The 26,626-nt window shown below is 33.0% G+C and overlaps 5 protein-coding genes and 1 pseudogene across 8 annotated transcripts; 3 read left to right on the top strand and 3 right to left on the bottom strand.

Annotated features, from left to right (window-relative positions):
* The first annotated feature begins 658 nt into the window (after positions 1-658).
* LOC17900190 (S-protein homolog 25) lies at positions 659-1,132 on the top strand. The gene has a single exon (XM_006305920.2). It carries the CDS (start codon positions 659-661, stop codon positions 1,130-1,132), a length of 474 nt encoding a protein of 157 aa, XP_006305982.2.
* Positions 1,133-2,759: 1,627 nt separating this feature from the next.
* Positions 2,760-3,138, top strand: LOC17898772 (annotated as a pseudogene).
* A 2,517-nt stretch (positions 3,139-5,655) lies between these two features.
* LOC17897782 (zinc finger protein WIP5) lies at positions 5,656-7,694 on the top strand. The gene is made up of 2 exons (XM_006306483.2): positions 5,656-6,240; positions 7,236-7,694. The coding sequence occupies exons 1-2, from the start codon at positions 5,662-5,664 to the stop codon at positions 7,692-7,694; spliced, it is 1,038 nt and encodes a 345-aa protein (XP_006306545.1). The 5' UTR covers positions 5,656-5,661.
* A 500-nt stretch (positions 7,695-8,194) lies between these two features.
* On the bottom strand, positions 8,195-9,824 carry LOC17898008 (UDP-glycosyltransferase 89A2). Its single transcript, XM_006306234.2, has one exon. The coding sequence runs from the start codon at positions 9,799-9,801 to the stop codon at positions 8,410-8,412; it is 1,392 nt and encodes a 463-aa protein (XP_006306296.1). The 5' UTR covers positions 9,802-9,824; the 3' UTR covers positions 8,195-8,409.
* A 1,615-nt stretch (positions 9,825-11,439) lies between these two features.
* On the bottom strand, positions 11,440-13,547 carry LOC17898975 (zinc finger A20 and AN1 domain-containing stress-associated protein 2). Of its 4 annotated transcripts, none has more exons than XM_023789679.1 (3): positions 13,430-13,547; positions 13,234-13,321; positions 11,440-12,325 (listed from the first exon to the last, which is right to left on the bottom strand). In XM_023789679.1, exon 3 carries the CDS (start codon positions 12,321-12,323, stop codon positions 11,802-11,804), a length of 522 nt encoding a protein of 173 aa, XP_023645447.1. In that variant the 5' UTR covers positions 12,324-12,325; positions 13,234-13,321; positions 13,430-13,547; the 3' UTR covers positions 11,440-11,801. The 4 variants fall into 4 exon arrangements, with proteins under 4 accessions (XP_023645447.1, XP_023645448.1, XP_006304247.1 ...); XM_023789680.1 differs by having other exon boundaries at positions 13,219-13,266; XM_006304185.2 differs by having other exon boundaries at positions 13,234-13,266.
* A 2,336-nt stretch (positions 13,548-15,883) lies between these two features.
* On the bottom strand, positions 15,884-19,157 carry LOC17897203 (AP2-like ethylene-responsive transcription factor PLT2). Its single transcript, XM_023790266.1, has 9 exons — positions 19,068-19,157; positions 18,731-18,929; positions 18,010-18,460; positions 17,789-17,871; positions 17,654-17,662; positions 17,382-17,470; positions 17,204-17,277; positions 16,997-17,124; positions 15,884-16,810 (listed from the first exon to the last, which is right to left on the bottom strand). The coding sequence occupies exons 2-9, from the start codon at positions 18,870-18,872 to the stop codon at positions 16,065-16,067; spliced, it is 1,722 nt and encodes a 573-aa protein (XP_023646034.1). The 5' UTR covers positions 18,873-18,929; positions 19,068-19,157; the 3' UTR covers positions 15,884-16,064.
* Between the last annotated feature and the right edge of the window lie 7,469 nt (positions 19,158-26,626).

Below are 26,626 nucleotides of genomic sequence, written 5' to 3'. Positions count from 1 at the left end.
TTTATAAAAGGAAAAACACAAGAGAGGGAGAAGTAGAGTATACGAGATGAGACACCAAATTCTGGTCCAACATACAACACATGTACTAGTTTGTTAAACACATATTCAAAATTGTGATAACTATGACAATAAGATAAGTAAAACTATTAAGTAAATAATTAAATATTGGAAAGAGATTGGTTCAAAAAGTGATGGATAATCACTTTAATAATTATCCATTTTATAACATTTCTCTATTAGTTTTAAAGAATTCAGATGTATATAAATCATATGATATAATATTTACCTAGTGTTATTGTATCTTATACAATCATACTTTATTTTCTTTGTTAGTGACATGAATTTAAAATTTCAGTTTCATAATCTAGATTTGTTTATGATTTAGATTATAGGATTTCATGAATTGAATCTTAAAATGATAATTTTATAATCAAGATTGGTTTTCATTGTTTGTATATTTACATTTACTTTATAATGATGAATCTATCTTAAACTCTACTCCAACTAGAGATTTTTTGTTATTAAATAAAGCTAATGTCATAAAATATTCTTTACTAGAAAAAGAAAAAATATTTACCACACGAAACAAGTAAACAACTATAAATACAACATTATGACATATACTACAAAAATTATCCTAGATCCCAAAAAAAAAAAAATGAATTATGTCATAATTTTTATGTTGGCTACTACTATGTATTTTGAGCTAAATCTAGCTTGCCAAAAGAACCATGTAGTAATTCAAAACAAATTCAATCCTGGTACTGTTCTCACCAACTGCAAAAAAAATCAAGTAGTAATTCATAATGAGCTCGCTCCTGGTATTGTTCTCAACATTGCATGTCGAAGGGACAGCATAGACTGTCCACCTACAAGATTTCACAAACTAAACTTCAAGGATCCTTTTTACATCATTGAATTCGAAGATAATTATCCTAATGATGAAACTTGGTATTGTATGCTTAGTCATGGAACTAAACCAAAGTATTGGTATGATATCGAAGTATATCGTCAAGGAGTTAGACCTAAATGTGGTCAGTTACGCTCGTGGATTGCAAAAAAAGATGGGATTTGGTTTACAAGAAGATATCATAGTCCTCCCGGACATGTTCTCAATTGGAAAACTAAGTAACAATCGTTATGCTGTTAAAACCTCATCGATCTGTTTTGGTGGTAAATTAGATGGCAAAATGTTGAAATAAATTATGGTTCATATGATGTTTATGTATTTTGTAATAGCATTTAAAAATATATATATATATATATATATATATATTTATATGAAATATTTTTAATCATGTTTGCATCTATATGGGGTTTAACAAGAAAATGCTATACTTTGTAATTTTTTAAAATTTATTTATCATATAATCCGCTAGTTCCATTACAAAAAGAAAAAGTGTTACAACCATAAAATGTTGTAAAACGTAGCGATAAATATATGGTATTGTTTGAAATAAAATATGGAAATAAAATATGGTTCATTTGAAATAGAAATATGATTCAGTTGTAATGTTTGCTGGTGGAATATATTGCAATAAATAGTAATAATTCATGTGATGTTTATGTATTTTGCGTCGATGTTTTCAACAATAACTATTTATCATATGTTTTAAAGAGCCATGTTTGCATTCTATATTGCGTCGACGGAAGTAAACGAGGTGAGCCAAAAATCGCAGCAGTCAATGGATTTCTCTAGTTTTTGCAGAAATGTATCTTTTAGGTTTCGAATTTTCTTGTAAATAAATTAGGTCAAGAGAGCAGTTTGAAACTGTACAAATCAAGAAAGCAATACAGAAAGATTGATACATGGACTACTTTCATTACAGCTACTTACTCATGTAGTTTTTCTTGTTTTCCACTTTTTTGTTTTTGCGTAGAACCAAACCTTTTCATATTTATGCTATTTGCATTTCGGCAAAAACGAAACGGTACAACTCGTGGGCTTTACGTCACAATGATGGTCTCATCAAAGATCTTCTTCCTCATGGATCTGTAAAAGGAGCCAAACCATTAAGGCATTTAACTTCAAGGGAGCCCTTTCTCTCAGTGGGTGCATGTGTATATGATCAAAATAAGAAACTTTTATCCAACATTTCAGAAAATCATCGAAAAATTAACATTTTAATAGTAAGTAGGTATAAGAATCTTTGTCTTGCACAAATAAATCTTGCTACTTAATGTTGTAAACAAAATTTTTTTTATTTTATTTATTTTTTTGTAAACAAATTTATTATTTTTATTTTTAATTAGTTTATAAATCTGATGATACTTAATTTTATAAATAATTTGTATTTCCAAATATGTGAAAAAAATCTACTCTTAATGTTGACAAAAAAAAAATCTACTCTTAATATATAGAGGATATTTTATATTTATATTCATATATAGAGGAAATTTTATAAATGCCTTTAGAAAAAAAATCAGAGCTTGAAATTATAAAGATAGGAATTTATTTATATATATATATATATATATATATATATATATATATAAATAAATTCCTATCTTTTTTTCAAGCTCTGATTTTTTTTTCAGGTTATGTTTTGGTTTGATGTCAAATTATATATTTCCAAATTTTTCAGGTTATGTTTTGGTTTGATGTCAAATTATATATTTTCCATATATTGTGTTTTATTCGATAAAATTACTACAGTAAATACGTTATAAATACTACATGTTGGTGCCATTCTTTCTTCAAAGATAGTTCTAGATCCTAAAAAATGAATCATTTCATAATCTTTTTGTTAGTTACTACTATGTATTTTGGGTTAAATGAAGCTTTTTAAAAAAAACCACGTAGTAATTTATAACGAACTTGGTCCTGGTCTTGTTCTCAACATTGCATGCCGAAGGGATAGCATAGTCCAGCCACCTACATGGTTTCATTCGCTGAATTTTAAGGATCCTTTTTATTTTATTCAGTTTGAAGATCACGCACAACCTAAAGATACAAAATCTGATTGTATGCTTAGTTACGGGACTAACCTAAAGTATTGATATGATATAGAAGTATATCGTCAATGTGTTTCTCCTAAATGTGGTCAACTACGTTCATGGATTGCCAACACGGATGGAATCTGGTTTACAAGAAGATATCATAGCCCTCCTGGACATGATCTCAATTGGAAAACTTAGTAACAATAATTGTTATGTCGTAAAAACCCATCGATATGTTTTGGTGGTAAAATATATGGAAAAATGTAAAAAAAAATGTGAATTCATTTGATGTCTATGTGTTTTGCTCGACATTTGTACTTTGCAAATCTTTAAAGTTTCTTATCGTATCAACCACACTAGTTCCATTACACACAAAAATAGTGTTACAGCCATAAAATGTTGTAAAAGATAGTGAGTTTAAGAGACTAATTAAAAACGAAGGGTGAGGGCATAACCGTTACTAATCTTGTTTTAATTTCTTACAGACTACATGGTATGCTCATGCATGCATATGCATAAGTCACGCATACACACCACATGTGTATATCTATGTGTATATATATGCGTGTTATATGTTTTTAAACATTTGTGAGAGAAAATTAAAACTAAGGGTCAACAGAATATAAAAAAATTGGGTTAGATTAATGTTTGGAGAATGTTACAACCATAAAATAGTATATGGTTCATAGATAGATAAAAATGTTTGGAGAAGAGAGAACAACGAAGAAACAGAAGACAAGAGACGGTTTGAAAGAACGTACTGATGCAATTGCAAAGTGCAACCACAAAACATTCACAGTCGTGCTATCTCGGGAACATCTCATGTTTTAATATTCTCTGTTATTTAATTAATAATATCAAAGTAAACTCTGTGTCAATACAACAATTTGGACTTCTATCAAACTATCTTCGAGTTCACACCCACATTGCGACCAACATATTTTTTTTCTTTCAAACCCACGATCTTTGACCCATATTCACATGTTTGATATTACAATAAGCAAATAGTTGGAAAACTAGCTAGTATCAATGTTACATTATATAACATGAATTATGTTTACCAAAAACATATTAATAAAATAAAATTGTTACATCAAATAAGTTATTGATTGTTATTGTACATCTAATGAAAAGTTTAACTACAAAATATAATTTTTCGAATATTTAGTTGGTTTTTGAGTTTCATGATCTTATAGAAATGTCATTACAATGTCATTATAATTAAAACTAGGTCATCATTTTTCTGAACTAAGTTAATGTGATTTTACAAATAAGATCAAAAACAGTTTAAGCAAATAAAATATATTATTTGGTCCGATAGAGTACATCAGTTTTTCATGTGCACAATGTAGTCTTTTTCTGATAAGTATATATGAGTATTCTTCAAAGAACCATAGCTTATTTTATCGTATCATGGCTAAAAAAAAAAAGAAACCATTTCAATATTGTTTTTTTTTTGTTAAACCATTTCAATATTGTTACAATCGCATGATTGATTTGCCTAAGATTAGCACGAAAAAAAAAAATCAAATAAACATATGCTATAGGCAATTTTGTGTTAGAAGCGTACGCATAAATCGGGACGTAAACAAAACTTAGCGAGGAAAAAAAAAAGAGCAAAAATAAGTAAGAAAATAGAATTATCATTCCCAAGTAATATGTTTCTGATGAAGCGGAGCCGACATGGAGACGAGACCACCAAAGCAAGTGCTGTCTTTAGATCACAACTATCTCCTTTCCCAAAGCCATCGATATATATTATCCCCACAACACCGAATATTATATTAACCTCTCTCTGTAAATATAATTATCGTATTATATGTTTGAGGTAAAAGAACAAGCTTTTATATATCTGATTTATTGGGTGACCAATAGCTAACTTCACGTGCTAATTTTAGAAATTTTATTACTATACATCCATGTTTTAGATGGGATATTTAGTTGTGGTACACAAGAGAAAAGCATGTAATTGATCGTAACGTGCATGGAGACTTTTTTTATATATTGTTAATTGTTAATTATTGTTGTTGTTCAATATATTATGTTTTTGTTATCAGAAAAAAAATTACCAAAGCAAAAGATAATAATTCTTTTTTATTAAAAAAAAACGAAAAACATTCCTTGAATAACTGTAACTTAAAGCACTTCACTCTAGATGAACCATTGAAGCGGTCGCTAAGGTTTGGTCCGGTGATAATTAGTGTGTTATTCAATTCCTACACAAAATTAACTTTTTGATCACTGAATCAGCTCTAATCAATTCTCCTATTCCGATTCAACAAAAAAGATTTAGTTACTTAGTAAAGGTTTAAAAGCAGAAATAATTTGATGATCAGAAGGAGTACAAGTCCGAGTATCTAATATTTGACTTTATGAAGGCATAGACGTACATACTATACAATATACATATCTCAACCATTGACGTGAGTCCCAAAGATGGTTTCTTTATTGCTTCTTCAACTTTCTTCTTAGGTCTTTTCTCCCTCTTCCTTCTCCGTACCCTTTTCATATCATCATGAATATTTTCCACCGCTTCGTCACATCTTAAAACGTTGCCTACACTCATCTATATATATAGACTCACACACGCATATATATATATCTACACAACACACTCACACTCACATCCCTATCTCCTCTCTCTCTCTATCATAAACCCACCAACTATATAGATACGGTGGTTTTCTTCTTCTTCTTCTTCTTTGTCTTCTCCTCAGAGTCATGTCTAATCCAGCTTGTTCCAATCTCTTCAACAATGGATGTGACCATGATAACATCAACTATTCCACTTCTCTTTCTTACATCTACAACTCTCACGGAAGCTTCTATTACCCTAATACCACAAACCCTAGTTACATTAATCCTACTACTACCACTTCCACTTTCCCTAACTCTCCTCCTCTGAGAGAAGCTCTTCCTCTTCTTAGCTTAAGCCCCATAAGGCACCAAGAACAACAAGATCGAGACTATTTCATGGACACCGATCAGATCAGCTCTTCAAACTTTCTTGATGATCCTCATGTAACTGTGGATCTTCATCTAGGGTTACCAAACTACGGTGTTGATGAGAGCATTGGGAGCTATATTGCTCCTGACGCAACTACCGAGGACCAAGATCAAGATCATGACCAAGGGGTAGAAGTCACAGTCGAGTCCCACCTTCATGATGATGATCATCATGGAGATCTACACCGAGGTCATCACTACTGGATCCCTACTCCTTCTCAGATTTTGATTGGTCCTACACAGTTCTCTTGTCCTCTTTGCTTCAAGACGTTCAACAGATACAACAACATGCAGGTATGGCACCAATGATTCAAGAATCTAACTCAAAAACTAAACTCATTTCTAGATTTGATTTATTTGCTCTTCAAAACTGATTCGAGTCTATTGTTTTATGGGTTTTTCTATATTCTTGTGTGGTTCTAATTCTAAGTACAAACTCGTTATTAGTTCATGGATCTTTAGGGGTCTCAATAATAGTGGTAATTAACAAGTACTAGTACTTTTGGTAATTACTAGTTGCCTTGATGTTTAGTAACTCGAGAATAATTAACTTTTAAAAATTTGATGGTATACGTCAAATCAGTTTCAGGGTGTTCATGAATGATGATGGCTATGTAAGATCGACCTATCAAAGGGGTTTAAGTCGGAAGATCTTCTTTAACCATAAGTCTTTTTGTCAGACTGACTCTTTATAACCCTGAAATATGCTTTAGTCCAGCTCCATCTTTATTGTCTCTCTTGATTTTTGTGAACTCATAAAACCCCCAAACAAAATTTCTTAAAGAGCAAAGGCAGAAGATAAATGTCTAGCAGATTATTTCGTATATAGACTTGTTTTTGTTTATATATATAAGTCCAAAGATAGATAAAGCTGAATTTTATGTCATGCCTAAAAGCAAACTTTGACATGAAATAAAGAAGCTAGGATCTACATATCCAACGTTACTGAGAGTGTTTAATATTTCACATTTATATCTCAAACCTTTTTTTTTTTTTTGGTAAGAATATCTTAAACCTTTTTTTGTTATAGCTCTTTATAATATTAACATAGCACATTTAATGAAATTTTTTTGAAAATTATAATTGCAAATGAAAACTCAAACCATGAGAAAATTAGTTTGGCTTTACATTTGCATTTATGAATTTCAAATGTTGATAGAAAGAAATAATTATTTTGACTAATATTCATAAACATATTTTGTATAACTCGTAAACATATATAGACTTAAGCCAATCTTACTAATTTGTAAGACTGACTTCTTTGTTTAATGAAAAACATTTTATCATAGATGCACATGTGGGGACACGGATCACAGTACAGAAAGGGACCAGAATCCTTAAGAGGAACACAACCAACTGGAATGCTAAGACTACCATGTTTCTGCTGTGCACCAGGCTGCAAGAACAACATTGACCACCCTCGAGCCAAGCCTCTCAAGGACTTTCGAACCCTCCAAACACATTACAAACGCAAACATGGGTCTAGACCATTTGCTTGTCGTAGGTGTGGCAAGGCCTTTGCAGTGAAAGGAGATTGGAGAACGCATGAGAAGAACTGTGGAAAGCTTTGGTATTGCTCTTGTGGCTCGGATTTTAAGCACAAGAGGTCGCTTAAGGACCATGTCAAGGCCTTTGGAAATGGTCATGTTCCTTGTGGGATTGATAGTTTTGGAGGAGATCCTGAGGACTACTATGAGGCTGCTTCTGATATCGAGCAACAAGATGATAGCAACAACAATGAGTTTTAATTAGGGGTTTTGTTTCTTTCTTCTCTCATGCATGATGCATCAGTTGATTTGTATGCATATGTGTTCTCTAGTTTTGTTTTTCGGATCTTAGTTTTTTTCTTTTTGTGCTGGTTCTTATTTTTAATTACTAATTAATGAGTTTGGTCCGTTTGCTTGAGATAGTTTTAATTAATAGAGCAAATTAAAGATTTTGTGGTGCAGACTTAATCAAAAAGACAAAGAAAGCCTAAGTTTAATTTAAATTTAATTTTCATTTTTAACACACTAAATTCATTTTGACATGAATGATTGATACTTGGTTTTGAAAATGCAAACACAGGTGCATGTTCATTTCCAAAACCTATTAGACAATATACTTGAGCGTTTGTAAACTAATGTTATTTGATCCTCCAAAACTAATGGTGATATGTGCAATGTGTAAATTCTATCTCTCTCATTGATGTTACATCTGTGATGTTCTTTTTTGTGTGGTTACTGGTGAGTGAATCAGAAGTCCAAAATTCAAAACAATTTGCAATACTATTTAATTTATCTTTATAACATGTGGATTTCAAAATTTGACAATTTATCTTCTATCTAACTAGGACCTTTATTAATTTGTGTAGGTTCAAATTACTTTTGTATAATTCTCAGTGAATCTCTAGCTATGTAGACGCCTGATCTTTTTCAATCTTCAGGTTATGTTTTAACAATGAGACCACATTTTTTAAAGACATTAGTCTTTGAGAATCATATCTTCATGGAGAGAACTCAATTCTTTGACAAGTCTTTCTAAATCTTTAGTAGAGCTTCCTCCTGGTTCAGTTGCAGCATGTGCCTTCTGTCCCATCTCCTTAGCCCGAGCACGTATCTCGCGTCCGCGCTCACCCATTGTTTCAGCTATGACCTGACTCAACTCATGCGGGTCTGGCACAGTCTTACCCCCATCACATACAGTAACGGCCACACCCATATGCTCCACTAGCAACCTCGCATCTACAAACTGGTCTGCTTCCATGGGCCATGCCAAGATCATTTTTCCGCTAGCCATTGCTTCCAACACTGAGTTCCATCCACAATGGCTTAAGAACCCGCCAACCGCTACATGGTTCAACATAGCCACTTGAGGAGCCCATCCTCTAACAATCATTCCTTGACCTGCCACCCGATCCTCGAACCCATCAGGTATCGGATCTTTCTTAACCACCCAAACGAACCGGGCCATACTCTTTTCAAGACCAAGAGCCAGAGCATCACACTGCTCTTTGGTCAAAACTTTTTGACTTCCGAAGCAGATGTAAAGCACAGATCCTTCTGGACATCCATCAAGCCAACTCAACAACGCCTTTGCGTCTACATCGGAAGCAGAGTCATCCTTACGTAACCCTATTGAAGAAAGCGGACCAACACTGTAAACTCGGTTCTCACTCACGTTCTGCTTCACATACTCCATGTACTCTTCTTCCAGACACTCACAAGAATTGAATATACAACCATAGCTCGAAAAATTCATGGTGCTGTCTTTAACACTTTCAAGATCTTGCGACGATGGAGACTGAGGGATTAACGAAGGGAGATGCTCTGTTTTGAAAACAGGGGAACCAGGAAGATCCGACAAACAGACAGGCTCAGTTGATTGTAAGATATGAAGCTTGTCGGACACAAAATGGAGTATCGAAGCTAAGAATGCTCCAGAGGTGAAGAAGGCAAAGCGAGGGATACCAAGATCTTTAGTCCATCCAAGGAAGAAATCAGAGATGAGAGCGACGGGAGGATTAGGATGAGAACTTATCCAGCGGACGACAGGTTCTCGAAGCTGACGAAGAGAAGCCATAACCAGGGGGTTTCCATGACCACCGATGTCTTTAACGTTTTCAACGCCGGAAGGGATCAAAGGATGCGGAGGGAAAGGTAAAGTGATGGCGGAGACGGCGGATGGATGAGCGGAGAGAAGAGAAGAGAGGTAAGGAAGGTTTTTAGGAGTGACGATGATGGAGACTGTGAAGCCACGAAGACAGAGTTGATGGGTTAAGTCTAGAAGAGGAAGCAAGTGGCCTTGTGCTGGATATGGAAACACCATGATGTGCGGTTTCGTTTCCGGTAGCGGATGCGACATTGCTCCATTCATTTCGCTGTTGTTGTTTCTTGGACGGGTGGTGGTGATATAGAATGATGTGTGCATCGACATTTATATGCCTTGCTACATTATAATTATTATGTCTAGATTTTTTGGTGAGTAAAGAAATATAAAGTCTAGATTTGATATTTTTCTTATTTCGACAAATTGTAGAATCTATGAGATTATCTAACTTCTGTGAAGATTCATTTGCTGGACCCAAAAAGTTAAATAATAAAATAAAATCAACCTAGTACAACTGTATTTGTATCTTTTAATTAGTCTAAACTAAACAGAAGAATCTACTTAAAATAAAACAAAAGTAAAGGCAAAATCATTGAGAGCTGATTTTATTTATATTTGATAATAAGACTTAAGTAAAAAAAAAGAAAAAGAAAGAAAGAATAAATAACAAATTTAATATTATTTTGAAGGAACATGAACATCATAGAGATTTCCTTCTATTTAAATTTGACAAAGAGATTTTTTTTTTTTTGGGTATGAATCTTTTGATAATGAGGTTATTGTAAAATATTTGGACATATTTAGTGTGTTTTTTTTGGGTGGTGGTGACATCAGACTAACTAAAAAGCTGAATCAAAACATGGTACGTAGAAGACTAGAAGATGCAGTGTTGGGGTTTTTTGAAGTAGTTAAATCGTACGCTTGATTTTGAACCATATTCTTACCGTTGAAAGAGTGACACGTGGATTTAGTAAAATCTCTGGGACGGTGAAACAACCAGTGAAGCAACAGGTCATCAGTTTATCAGTGATGACTCATCATCACAAGACAAGCCGCTTAATAGTTAATACGACGGTGTTTAATACTACGTACTCCACAAGAAGCCGCTTTTCAAACTAGCCGCCACCGTTGCCACAACAAGCCACCATGATACGTACTTCGGTTCTTTCCTCCAGCAGTCCACAACCAACACTGCCTCTTCAACCTCGCATCTTCAGATCTTCCACGGTCTGGTTAGAAAAGGGCTTTAGGCCAAAGTGATTCGTGTATGACTTAAGGAGGTATTAGACTATTAGACGAACTATTGCGTTGTAGGGTAAGTACTACTGTACTAGCCAACTAGAGTAGCTTGAAGGGAAAGGCATCAGCGGAAACTCACAATGTTTTGGGAGATTAAATTGTACACGGTCAATAATGTTTTGAGCTGTCTGACATATTGAGGCTTATGCAACAGGAACTTTCTATATCACACCGGAGAAGTTTATCGACTTTACATACGCTTTCATGGCCGGTCCAAACAGGTGGAACTGACTATGATTGGTCTGGGGATCATTATGCACCCTTGACATCTACAATGTTTTGTTCAGCCAATTTTATTAGACGTTTAGGTTTTATAATGTAAACAAATGTAGAAACGTGAGATTATAGTTTAGTTGTTTCTATATAAGTTGTTTTTTTGGTTCCTATGAAAAACAATCGAAAGAGTGTACTAGCTAGTACAAGACTGACTGAGTATGCGGGTTAGTGGTTTAGGGAGTTTCCGACAAGGATTAACCAGTTTATCCGGTTATGTAAGTTCATTATTTGAACCGAGAACAGCGGGCTCTTGAGTAAAATGCTAAAGCTCACGACTTTGCAAAGTTACAGATAGATCACAAACCAGAGAAACTGAAAGGGATCAGCGAATTGAAGGGCAAACACAAGCCTTTTTTTAAATAAGCTTCATGAAGCTACAGAGACAAACCCAATATGATACAGACCAAACAGGAAGCATAAAACACAGTGCTCGAAAATAATAAGAAAGAGAAACACATCAAAGCATATATTTTTTTTTAAGAGCACATATCTCTGCTTGCAAACAACAGATAATAGAAAGTTTCACACCACAAATATTGCAGAGAGATGGAAGAAGCTAAAGATCAAGCACGCTTTCAATCGACCTTATATAAAACCTTTTTAACATGAGAGATACTTGAACCAGACACAGACAGGGGGGAAGGATGCATCACAGGTGTACCTGATGAAATCAGAGACGTTTACTTTGAATTTCATATTTTGTCAAGCTTCTCTGCTTTCACAACCGGATTTGCTTTCGCTATAGCTTCTTGCGCAGCAGCATGGTAATTGAAGGAGCAGTCATGAATGTCTGCATAACGGTGTGTCCCGCAGAAGAGGTCACCACAGCGACATTTGAATCCAGTCAGGCCAACCCGCTTATTGCAAGTAGTACATCTGCTTGGTCCCTTTGGTTTGGCAGCTTCTTCAGGTGCTACTACCTCTGCAACGACTTGGACAGATGATGGCTGTACAGCGACAGCCATTGGCTCAACGGATTTGGTTTCAACATCAACCAACGCAGCAGTAATGGTTTCCTTTATGATGTTGCTGGATGATGATGCTCCAGACACTGCAGAAGCAAACTTAGCCCCTTGTTCCTGTTGAAACAACATATCCTTGTGACACTTTGAACACATGTTCATCGTGGCAGCGCTTCCAAAGAAACCACAGTTGTTGACGCATAACTTAGGACCTTCAGGTGGGCTTTGGCATCCTGTCTTGTCGTGATCCATTTCTGCACTCAAAAACAGTCATCCTCAGTTTCAGTAACATAGAAGAAACAAAAAAAAATCTCAACAGATTCACTATATATACATAAGCCCATCAACCCCTTTTAAAAATTGGTGACAAAACATAAGCAGGTGACCATATTCTTTTCATGAATCAACGTATTATATACCTTATACATCTATACCACACTACCTATGAGCATCTTCCATAAATCAAGATCTCAACTACGTAGAAGGAAGAGAACAGACGCAAGCCTAGAACCGTTTTTCTGCTAACACTAGAACCCTGAAAACGCAAACAGATCCTACTAAAACCTGATTCCCAACCATAAGCTACCCAAACATATCATAAGTATCTAGGATACCTTTGCAGCTAGTTCCACAAAATCACATCATATATTAAGCAGATAGAAACGTAAATGAATCATTTTAGAAACAACAGAGCAGCTAACCTTATTTCCATTCAAAACTACTTAGAAACGAGCATCTTATGTCACCATAAGACTAAGATCTTTCATAGCAATTCATTTTAAACTTCTAAAAAAATGCAAAACCCCACATACTAAATCTAATTTCCATCAAAAACTACTGTTCTTCTCAAAAATAAGATGTTAAAAATTACCTTTTTCATTTTTACAACTTTCATAGCAATTCATTACAAAACTCAAAAGCATACAATACCCACATAACTAATCTCTCACTTTTCTCTCCACAGAAATGAAATGTTCAAAAACAAAAGTTACAACTTTTCACAGCATATCATTTCAAATTTCCAAAACACACAAAACATACATGCAAAAATTACACAACAACCAAATCATGAAACAGTCGACAACAATAAGAATCAATATCAACAGCTCACAATTGAACCCTAAAACAAAACTAGAAATCAGATTACCAAAAACCAATTCACCTGTTTGCCCTTGAAGCCTTGATCGATCGGTCCCTAATCATATAAAAAAGAGACAAAACCCACCTCATGAGTCGAGAGAACAAAACCCCTTCAACACAGAGGAGAAATCGAAATCGAAATGATATTCAAAATCAAAAACACACAAAACAGATTTATAAACACAAAAGCAAAACAGAGAAGAACAGAAACCCCTTACCCTACGAATCTCTCAGAACAAGATCTTCTCTGCTGGAGAGATCCAGCAGAAGCTGAGAGGTAGAGGAGAGAAATAAGAAATAAAGGTCGATTTTTTCGGGCTTTTTTTTTTTTGGTGTCTCTCGTCGATTTTTTTTTGTAGCGACGTTTATATTTTCTTTTCACACCGTTTGTGTTAAAGTCGGTTATGACGTGTACGCCTCTAATTGGCTCTTTCTTTTGATTTTTTTGCTGTTTTTTTTCCTCATTTCAAAATTTTATTTTATTTTACTTTGTATTTATTATTTAAACGGAACTAGTGACAACATTCTTTAAGTACATAACCAATTATTTTAAAAATAACATAAGCTTTTTGGCTAATATCTAAAATATATATATATATATTAAATAATAGTATATAAAGATTTTTTTTTCGTATGGCTATTTTTATGATTTTTTTTAATTCTTATTTGAAAACAGTCTTTCATATTTTGAAAGTTAATAACTTATGGGCAAAAAGTAATGTAATATAGATACTAAGTTATGATTAAATCTCTTTGATTTTTTTTTCTTGCTTATATTTTTACTTTATTGTATATTGGTATCTTTTGTTCATCCAAAAAAAATCTTGGTATCTTTAAAATTTGATGAAATAAGATTTGTGATATTAGCTTTACCGTCACTTGTTTGAAAAGAATAAAAAGAACTGTAGGGATGGTATCATAGACTTGTCCGGTCTGTTTACGTATGTGTTCATTTATATTCGTTTAAGTTTGTAACCCGTTTATGTCCATCTATTTAAAACTTGATGTCCATATATGTTAATTTCTAACCATTTGAAGAACTTCTTTGCGACTATATCTGATATTCTTCATACAGACTTTTCAAATTACTCATAAGTTCTTCAACCTTTGAATTTGAAGTAAAGGGATCTAGTTCATCTTAAGCAGCTTCAAGCATCTCCAACTTCACTATTGGATCAAAAACTGCTAGCGTAGACACGATTAAGCTATACTATTCCCAATACTTATCAAACTTAATTTGCATGTCTTTGGCCATTTTCCTCAAACTATAATCATCACGGTTATTGTATTTTCTCAATAACAATTGAATCCTCCATACTTGCTGGAAGTAGATGTTAGTTGTAGGATATTTTTAACCTGAAACTTGCATATCTTTTCAGCACGATTCCTCGCATCATACAACTTCAGACTCGTAAATGCTTTCTTAAATGTCACCGAAGTGATATTGTTAACAAAATCAGATTCACTGAAATTATGCTATTATATCAAAATATTAAGATAAATTATGAAAAATATTATTTTTGGTGTACCCATTTTTTTCAAAAATATCTCTTTTATCTATTTATTTTCAAAAATATATATTTTAAAATATAAAAAATTATAAAGTTTTATGGATAATTCTCTTAAATACCATCAAAATTGGTATTATTATAGGTGAAAAAGTTGTACAATTTTTAATATAGGTGAAAATCGGTAAAACAACAAGAAAATCATGAGTTTGTATACATCGATTTGTCTCTTTTTTAGATTGTTCACTTTTTAACTTTTCCTATATCTTAAGAGAAAATTCCTAAAGAATTTTTTTTTGAAACCTCCTCAAACAATCTTAAACTGTTTGGGAATGATTTATCTTCACTTAAAGAAACGAATTAAGCTCGTAAAAATTTAGAGTATGGCAAAATCATATCTAAAGAGAGAATAAAGAAGATGGTGAACTAAATAATTTTGTACATTCAATGTATGTGACAAAATTTTAGAGTATGACAATAATACTTGACGCTCTTGCTAGATAAGACAGACATTCATATGAGATATTTTTCATTTGTTTTCTCTGATCTCAATTTACGTGTACGTAATAGATGATTTGTGAATGGGTCTGTTAACAGGTACTACTTTTTTTTGCATGATGATACCACGATTATCTTAGGTATTCAATATGTTAGTAATCTTGACAAAGAGGTGAAAATATGTGAATACAGTTAGAATCTAGTATGGCATGTATTTCCCCGAGCTAGCTGAGATCGTCTGAAACAAACGACGTTATTTCAGAGTTGTTCGATTGATGGTAAGGATGCAAATGTCGATTACCCTGAGATAATTTATTTCCATGTTGAGGCATAAGACTAAAGGAATTAGCCGAAGCCGATACTGGACAACTAGGCATCAATGTCTCATTCCTTGTGATCTAATTAAGAAATAAACATATCAACATTTGACTTGGGATTGTGAACTTGCATAGTACTTCATTTGTGGCTGTGGTGATAATATGCCAATATGGTAGATAGTTTAGAGTCTATAATAATAGGCATAAATAAAATTAGAAGAACAATAAATCTTTAATTATAAACGAATACAAGTTTGAGAAATCAGTCAGAAGGGTTAGCTTTTAGACAAAATTTGGGTACTTCTAATCTTACTATAGTACCCATAAAAACACTAACCCTCAAGGACTCTGTTTAACCGCCGTCTACTGCAAGTTTTATCATCTTCGCCGTCAAAAGTAAAAGAAGAGAAACCCTAAATCCTCTACTAATCAAGAAACTTCAGCCGATCCTATTGCTTGAGGAAATTAAAGTAGCTAATTATTCCATACCCTACCTTGCCTCGCAAGAAAAATACAGAGAAGTGATCTTTTTATTCATTCCACATCGTGAAAACACCTCCTGGGTTCGATCCCTGAATAGACTCTCCAGTATTCCATCCTCCGTACCCTGTGGCTCCACCAGAAGGAGGCATATCATAATCGACTTTCACCGCCGGAAACTCTTCCCCAGCCGATGATCCAACGGTCGAGCTTGACCCTATACCAATCCCATTGTTTCCAAGAAAGCCTGAGGTGTTGTTACTATCAGAGATAAAGCCATGAAGCAAACCAGGGTTACTCTGAAGATAAGCATTGTATAGCTGCGAGCTATGACTAGAAGACTGCAAGTAATTGTTGGTTTGTTGCTGGTGAAGATGGAGCTGCGTCTGAATGTAACTATAGGAATCATGAGCGTTAGTATTATACTGAGACATATCGTTGTTGTTCTGTAAAGTAAGTAGAGGCTGATGATGAAGATGCTCAAAAGGTTGTTGAATGCTTAATGGGTATGGTTGAAGTTGAAGCCTAGAGCTGGAAGCAACAGAGCTCGAGCCGCTCGGTGCACCATACTGATGGAAATTTGAACCGAGTGCTATCATTTCTTCGCGTTTTCTTGATGATTCTAGAGCTTGAGCTTCTTTGAGCCGTTTAGCTGCACCACCTCCTATAGGAAGTGTGTTGCTCTCTAGGATGGCTTTTACATCGTAACGGTTTATCTCAAAGTTTGTAACCGCGTTTAGACCTCGGAACTTTATTGCAGCTATGTCGTATGCTTCTGCTGCTTCTTCCTCTGTACCTAAGCAAAACATACAAATTAATATAAGCATAACCATCTTTGTAGACATTTCTACAAAACTTGAATAGTATAAGAATTTGAGTCCTTTTATATTAGTCATCTCCAAATATAGCAAGATATGTTTTGAAAATTATATATGCATACGGTTAACAAAGATAAGTAAGAGGTATTATTATTTATACTTACTGAAAGTTCCCAAGTAGAGATCTTTGTTTCCGGCAACTCGGCCGATCCTTGCTTGCCATCTTCCATGTTGATGATGCCTTGTTACTCCACGATACATCGATGCACCACGTGAGAATCCACTACTTTTCCTGTAATTGATTACCTGAGGTTCTTTAGAAAGTTGCCATCTATATATATGAAGTTATACAGTAGAAGAGGGGAAATCACCTTCTTATAGAAGCCACAAACTCTTGTCTTGTCATGTGTTTCATCTCATCTACTTCCTTCTCATAGTTAGTTATCTAAACAACAACAAAACAAAATAAGACAAAAAGAGAGACAAGGAATTCACCAACGATATTATCAATCATTATCAGTGTATTCATGAAAATATGAAATAACTTACGGGAAAGTTGGTAGTAGTAGAAGGACCCCAATATTTAAGTGCAGCTAGATCATATGCTCTTGCTGCTTTCTCTTCTTTGTCATACCCACCTGAGTTTATCATCCCAGTAAACCAATATATTCTTAAGTATAATTTACTTTTAAAATCAAAACGCAATCTCACCATAACAAGATAGAGAAAACAAGAATCAACAATGCTGTCGATTGCAGTATATATTGACATATATTACGTGGTAAGTATTAAAAAAAAATACAAGAATCGTGTATACTCACCTAAGTAGACTGAAGACATTTCGAAGAAGTCCAAGATTCAAGCATCAAGAACATAGGAATGAGGAACATAATTAGTTCAAAATCAAGTTTACAATACGAGACAAAAAAAGCCAAATAATCAAATAAATCACTTACCTTGTCTACCTTTCCTTGATTGTCCTTCTCTTCTACAACTATTGTCCCAAAGATGAGCTTCATATCTACCGGTCCATCTATGTCTATATCAAAACACACACAAAAATAACACATTTATATATCCATTTGCCCATTATCAATACTAAAAAAAAAAAGAGAGAAAATTAAATAAGTGATTTGTTAAGAAAAAGTTAATTAATAAAAGTGGAACTCATTAAGACCTTGTAACGCCACGATAGATAGAAGTTCGTTGTCCAAAAGTTTCCAAAGTCCGTCTCGGTGTAGCCTCAACAATGGCTCCTCCACTTGTATTAGTAGTGCTGCTACTATTATCGGCGCTGGTCTCACCAGGCGAGGCTTTCACGGTGGCGGCTGCTGCAGCGGCTGCACCAGTACTTCCCATGGAAAGAGTAAGAGATTGCAAATTGTGTGCACTCTCTTGAAGTTCATAGTTATTAGGAGTGTTAGAGGCACATGTGACGACTGTAGGTAACAAGCTATTGGTTTGGAAGTAGTAATCAGAGTCGTTGGTTTGATGAATGTCGTTGTAAGGTACGAGGTTGTGGTCGTGTTGATGATTATCCGATTTGCTCACTCCTAAGAAATCAGCCACTTTTGGAACCTCTCCACCTTGACCGCAGCCTCCATTGTGTGGATTGATCATATTCCATTCTAAGAAAGCATACAATATAATTAATTATTTTCCTCAACATAAACAAACATCGGAAGAAGAAAAAAATCTAAGACAAAATATGAACATAACCGTCTTTAAACATGTGCAGTGATGCTTTCGATTTTACATATGTCTAAAAATTTGGACCCTTAGTTTTTTTATAACGTTTTTAAAATAACAAATATGGAGTATATATTTAATAAAAGAATTGCATTAAGGACTTGATGAATATGAACATACATATACATAAATGTGTGTGCATATTATACCTTGGTTTTGAAAAGGATTGTCCATATTGTCGTTGACCAACCCGAGATTGAAATGAGAGGGTTGAGAAGTAGAGTGGATGTGAGGAGGCAAAGAAGAGTGAGTCGGTGATAGAGGAAAAGCAAGCCAATTGTTAGAATTCATTTTCTTTTTCTTCTTGGAATCAAATCTCTAATCTCACTGAGATGTAATATATATGATCTACAATGAGAGGGATATAAAAGAAACAAAAATTTGATTAGAGAGACGTATCACAAGATATTATTAAAGGCAAGAGAGAATTTAAAGAACCTCAAGTTCAATGAATTAGAGAAATGATATGATATGAAGAGAGATTACTTGTCAAGGGGTTGAGGAGAGGAAGAGATCTAGTTTTTTGGTTTCTCCAAGTATGGCTGCAAATTAAACTCCAAGTATGACTGCAAAAACAGAATCCTTTGCCTTACTTTCTCTCTCTACAAAATCTTATCTCTCTCTCTTCGGTAACTTGAGGGTTTTAAACAAAGAAGACGAAGATTTGTGTTAAAGTCTTTTTTTTTAGGAAGCTAAACAGGTTTTAAAGTTAAACCTATTACATGGCTAGCTTTAAATGGCTTTCTTTATATAATCTCTCATTAAGGAGGGATTCATGTATTTATTTATTTTTTGGGTAGGGGATTCATGTAATTTTATTATCAACCATAAAAATAGATTTTAGTATATTGTAATAGAATTTTATTAAGTTATTATGCACAACCACATATTATACTTAAAAAAAATACAAATGTTACACTACTTTTATACTACTCCCAAAGAATACTATATCTTGTTTGGCAGATCTGTATATGATATTGCAATAAATAGGGACACGAGTGTCGTAAATAAGACAAATCTACGCTTCCAACTGAAAAAGTCCAAACCCTAAGTCCCTCTCTCTCTCTCTAAAAAACCAAATTAAAATCTCTCTCTCTCTCTAAATTAGCCCACTTGGGATTATTGGAACTCACGTCCCTCGTTTAATGCGAGTAATGACTCCCCAAAGCCCAGCATTCCCACACTCCGCAAATCATCTCTTTACTCTCTCACCATTGACCATTCTTCATTCTCTCTCTCTCTTTCATCTTTTACATTATACATGCATGTGCTTACATATCCATCGAATACATGTGTACGCGCACGGCTACGTATTCGTATCCTTCTACGTGTACACATACATGCAATGATCTCTCACTGCGAATGAGTCAAAGAGAAGTATAACATAAAATAAAACAACAGTTTGGATCGATCCTCTTGATTAAACTATAGTATATTTGTAGATCCCCGAGAGTTCGTTCATTTTATCGCTTCTGCATGTGTGTACGGACATGCAATATTATATGAGACTGACGTAATATAATTAGTTAAAATATTAACAAAGCACATTTAGAAAGAGTTAAACTCACTCTTCGTTCAAAATAATTTGAATATGATCGAGTGAGAGCAGAATATATTAACAACTGTTAATTTAGAATAATACACCCTTATTTTATACTATAGTACGTAGTAGTTTTTTTCTCCTGTATAAAGGAAATTACAAATAAACTGAAAAAAGAAAATAAAAAGAATGGGGTGGGATTTTGTTTTGGCTTTCCCGAGTTAAAATCTGTTGACCGATTAATTGGATTTCGCACCCGTCAAAGAGAGATATTGTTTAGTGATTTCAAATTTAAGTAATACTATAAAAAAGACCTAATATTTTAAGTGTTAAAGCTATAATTACTTATGTCCAATATGAACACTAGAAGCTTGTATTGTGCTAGTAGCCAGCTCTTTGTTTAGTCGCATGCCTTTTGTGTCATCCATAACACCGTTTCTATTATTCTGTGTCGACAGTACATATCTAATTTTATTTACATTCACCGTAAGTGAGAATCAGTCAATATTTAACACTATAAACACATATATCAACAAGAAAAGAAAACTAGTTCCCATGTGACGACATATTATAGTATTCGTTGGTACTAATTTTAAAGTTCTCTTTTTTATAGTCTACTTCATAAGATCAATTATCACTTTTATAAATATTTCAAAATAATGAAATACTATATAGGTATCCACATTTCTAACGTACAGGAAAAACATTTTCCTTAACTATATAGTAATTATGTCGGATTCAAAATGAGAATAAGTTACTATTATAGTGATCTCAATACTACGAGGAAGGTTTAACTTTTACCAAGAAAAAATTGTAATTGATTTGGCACAAAAAGTACATATATATCACTTCATGTTTTTTAGACATTCAAATCAAGATTACAGTCTTTCTATATTTTTTTTTAAGTTTTGCCTACCAATGTTTCTATTTTATAAATGCAAACGCACAAACCAACGTTTGAAACAAAAGAGGGATAGCCGTACCCGGTTATTAGGTATACTTCAAAGAAAGTTCTGATTCTATCTGTCTCCCTTGTTTTAGATTTATCATTTATTTAAATGTGTCTTAAACATGTACAGTACTTTGAAAGATGGTCAATATTGTTTTAGCGAACGATCGAGTGAAAATTTCTAAAAATAAAAAAATAAGTTTCCATTTTTCGCTTTCTTCCAAACTGAACTCACTCAGAGTTTCAGACTGCTGCCTCTGAAATAATTAATGCTCCTAGAATCTAAAGAATGATAATCAAATAGCGAAATAGTGATCATATGATTGTATATGTACGTAAGGAAACAGTGATCAGATGATTTATAATATTTTACAAGTTTTTAGTTAAACAACAGACAAAAAAAAAAAAAGGAATCACCTGTTGTTAACTATTCCCGCCAAATTAGTGACCTTTTTTCCTAAACTTAAGATAAAAAAATATATATATATATATAGTGAGTTTGATTAAAGAAATGTAAACAAACCAAAATGCATGTTTATCATTTGTAAAGATGTAGAAATATAAACTCTATTTTCATAATTACCCTTGATGACAAGTTATATATAACAACTAGAATTATCCAAAAAAAGTTTCTTTAATCATGCAGATGGTACAATTGTAAATAGTTAAAATGTCCAATTAGAGCATTGGCGCTTTTCTAGGAGGTTCTTTTGTAGATAATAAGATGTCATTTTCTGTAAAGAACAACTTTTTATTCAAATACAACCAAAACAAAAGAAAACACAAAGGTAAGGCGATAGTAAGGAATCAGACAAAAAGATGAAGAAAAAAAAAAAAAAAAACAAATGATAAAAAAGGTTTTATGGCGGAAATAAATAATTTGAGCGATTAAGAAAAGACTAAACTCGATCCGATTGAAATAAACCTAAAAATTTACTTACGAAAGATCCAAATGAAGTCTTCAGGTCGTGTCTGAACAAAACTAAAAAAATAAGAGAAATTAGGAAGAATCTAAAAGGAGTTGAAATGTGTGTCGATAAAAGTGCAGAGACTAGAGAGGGTGCAATTTGCTGACTTTTAACCACCGGCTATCACCGGTCATTTTAAGTTTTTTTTTTTTTTTTTGTATTCGTGACATTTCACGTGTCGATTAATTAGATCAAAATATATTCTATTTGCAATTAGTAATGGCTTTGCATGCGTTCTACAAACAAAAAGTGAACAGAGAATATAAACGAAGTTTAGAAAAAAAAAAAATCAGTGGAATCCAAAGTATATATATATAGAACCCAAACTAATCCTCAAATCCAATTTTCTTACAATGGGAAGTGTTTATGACACTTAAAATCAATTCGCTCTTTATCTTAAACTCACAAAAGGACTTCACAGTTTAAACGGAAACCACAAGCCTATCACAATTTTCTTGGTTTAATTAAGATTTTATAAATTCTCAAACGTTACACCTGGTAGATAGATACGCTGAACTAGGCATGACCAAAAGCTAACTTTAACCGTATTTTTAACCGTAACCGGACTGTTTATCAACCGTAACCGGACCGTAACCGTATAAAACGGTTAAAAATTGTAACCGTTAACCGTAAAAGTAAATTAGTTACGGTTAAAAAATAATAATAACCGTAACCGTTAATTAACCGTAACCATAATTAACCGTAATTAATCGTCGGTTAACCGTACGGTTAAACGCTCGGTTAACCGCATATTTAAAATTTTAAAATAAATTATATTATAACTGTATACAATACCCAGATTTAACTAATTCACTATAAATAATTGAAATCAAATATGTTTTTTACTTGTAAAATAAATAATATTTCATAAAATTTTATCTCCAATATTAATATTATAATAATCATCAAATAACCGTAACCGTATTTATCCGTAACCGTAATTAACCGTAACCGTATATAACCGTAACCGTCTTAACCGTATATATAATGATTAAGGTTATGGTTAAAAAAATTATAAGCGTTAACCGGTGGTTAATTAACTATAACCGCATTAACCGTAACCGTGGTCATGCCTACGCTGAACCAGTTCCACATGACACTAGTAATTTTACATATACGCACTAACATTAGACGCATGCATGCATCTTGAATATATGCATATTTAAAATAATGTGCCGAACCTCAAATGTATCTTGATTATTGGATAATAAATCAGTGAATCAATGTAAATATAATTTTGGATTGTACATAATTTTGTTTATTTCTAATCCTTTTTTTTTAATTTCTCACGTAATTAAAATGAAAATGTACAACGTCCCACCATTAATGTGTACATGAATATCTATAAATCCTTCATTATTACTTGATATATTAAAACAAAATTATAGTACATTTTAAAGCAATACTCATTTATTTTATTTATTTATATATACACACTTATATCTGTCTATTACCGCATTTATTTGTATATTACATATGGCCGTATAAAAGACGAAAACTTTACAAAGAATCTTAAAAAGAAAATGTACTGGAGAATATAATTACTAGAAGTTTAGAAATTAGTCAATAAATAACAAGAACTCTTGGGAATTAAGCCAGCATATTTAGAATAAAGAGGTAATTAATCAACTTGGGTTACTGAATAACAATGAAACACACAATAAAACTCCATTATATCTATGTTTCGTGTTACTCTTATTTAGCGAGTCCATATCAAGTAGCTATGAGGAGTATAAGATTGTGTGTCGTCCTTGATGAATTTCATGTTTCAAATCTTGTGCAAAAGAAACGAAATCGAAACGAAATCGAAACGAAACGAAATCCTAAACGCAGATTATATTGTTGTAATTGCAGTTTTAGTAGGTTTAGGTATTAGAATGCCACTTATTGATATCGTCGTCGTCTGTTACTCGAACAAATCGTTTAATTTAATGATGTTCATTTAATTAATTTAATTTGCCCTACAATTACATGTACACTAGTACTATATTATCTATAATATCATTCTCTTTATGCGCTAGTCGGTGAAGAAATTAATGAAACCAATTTCTTTTTTCTTTGATGAAACAATTCCAGCATGTATTGTCTTTAATTTATATATATGTAAAGAATGACATAGTTGAAATATAGAATTCACTAGTAATAACACACATATTCGATATGAGAGATCAAAGGATCGATGATGTTATATATAAAACATAATAATGTAGTTCACAATTGATCCGGTTTACTTTTCTTGTCGCGTAAAAGCTTTTACCTGACCAGAGTTTTAAGTATTCAATTATTTGGTTAGTTTTAAGTCTCATGAGCAAAATTCTCTAGCTAATCAAACAATTTGTCATGCGCAAAGTTAATTAATTTTGAAAATTATTAATCGAAAACAAAAATTGGATTCGGTCGCATGCAATACAATCATATATGTTTTGCACCACTGAAAGAGGGAAACTATCAGCATATAATAAAAGCAAAGAAAGACCACTGATTGTTAAGTTATAAATCTATTGTAGATGTGACGAGCTAATTTTATATAAGTAACTAATCAAATGGTATAAGAGTGAGAGGCCATCAAAGTATTATGCTTTCACAATTTATCACTAACATTTTTTAAACAATTAGTATAAGAAAATCTTAAAATATAAATGTAAGTGAATAACACGAAAACCGGTGGAAATTTCTTGGGAGGCAAAAGAGAGAGAGAGAGAGAGGTTCACGGGAATCCAAAGAAAAGCTTTGGAGAGTTTCAATGGTGTTGTAGTGTGTAGTGTGTAGTGGTGGGAGGAATCGCCGGAAAAGTGCTCGTGTCGCCTCGAGATGTCCCTCTCTCTTTCTTTCATTTCTTTACTACTACTTAGTATTTTTGTTTTTGTTTCTGTTCTTGCAATCTTGAGAACAATTAATATATATTAGTAGAGTTTATAGGGTTTGTCTTTGTAAGAAACATGATGTCGCATCATAGTTGCCATAGACTCTAAAAAAGTAGCTATTTTGCATCTACTCTCTTTGAATGAATGATCCCAATGACCTATATTGTTGCTACTAAGTGGGCGTTTATGTTTGTTTCTAATGTTTTTTATTCGCTTAATGTAAATATTGGTGTGGGATTATGTTATTTTTGAGATGGCTTTCACTTTGAGATATCAATTATGTTAGATATTGTAGAAAATTTTATTGGAATGTTTACCAAATGTGCGAACTTGTGGTACAAAATTTCACAATACAAACATTTTTTTTTTTTGGTAGGAAGAGGGAGGCAAGCCTCCCATTATTATAAAAAGTAAAAGAAATTACACACGAACATAACGCGGGTACACAGACCTATTCGCATCCTCCAAGAGAATCGAATTGAGTTCAACAGGGAAAGAATTAAAGTTATGAAAACCCAAAGACAAAGAAAAAGCATGGTTAGCTAACCCGTCGGCAAGACGGTTAGCCTCCCTATATACATGAGAGAAACAGACTATCCAGTCCCTTGAAATAAAGCCGTAGCACAAACGTATTAGGAAGGACAGCAGATGCGAATCACCGATCCCTGACCTTAAAAAACCCACCACCATTTCCGAATCTATCTCCACCTCCACACAAGTTAACCTTCGATCCCAAGCAATACAGAAACCATAATACACTCCCCAAAGCTCTGCTAGCGGGGCCGAGCATATCCCAATATTCAGTGCAAAACCCCCGCACCAATTTCCATTACCATCTCTAAGAACTCCTCCATCACAATACAAACAATTGTATAGAAAACAATATTTTGCATCTTCTCTTTTGTTTCAAAAAATATATATATATATATATATATATATATATATATATATATTGTATATATCTATTAGAAGATAAATGTTGTTTGGTTCCATATTGGAGTTCGGTGTTGTTTTGTTCACAGTGACACTACGTTAATGTGTTTAGATTATAATTTTATTGGATCACTGGACCCAAACTGTTGAGGTACGCTATCTAATGGGCTCGCATAGGGTTCATAATTTGGAATGATTTTTCATTGAGTTGTTTTGGCCCAAATGAGCAATAGAAAAGTTCCGTCATCTAAAATAAGAAGCAAAAGATTATAACACAATGCAAATTGACTAGAGGATAATTTATGGAATCATCATATATATAAAAGTAAGGTTTCACTCTCTCCTTATTGGTGGAAAAATATTTAAGGTTTTAATTTTTTTTTTAAAAATAAATAAATAAATGTTTATGACAATCAATCAATACAAAATTTAATTACACTATAAGTTATAATTAAATGGCAAAGAAAATGAAAGTACTTAATCATATATCATTCAACAAAATAAATAAATAAACAAATGTTTATGACAATCATTCAATACAAAATTTAATTACACTATAAGTTATAATCAAATGGCAAAGAAACTGAAAGGACTTAATTATATATCATACAACAAAATAAATAAATAAATAAATGTTTATGATAATCATTCAATACAAAATTTAATTACATTATAAGTTATAATCAAATGGCAAAGAAAATGAAAGGACTTAATCATATATCATACAACAAATTTTATAAGGCTTATTGGTGGAAAATTATTTAAATTCACATATATAAAAGTAAGGTTTC

This window comes from Capsella rubella, unplaced genomic scaffold (assembly GCF_000375325.1).
Source record: "Capsella rubella cultivar Monte Gargano unplaced genomic scaffold, Caprub1_0 scaffold_1, whole genome shotgun sequence".
Taxonomy (NCBI): Eukaryota; Viridiplantae; Streptophyta; class Magnoliopsida; order Brassicales; family Brassicaceae; genus Capsella; species Capsella rubella.
Note: the sequence above shows the minus strand (reverse complement) of the source record. Positions and strands in the feature narration are given on the sequence as shown.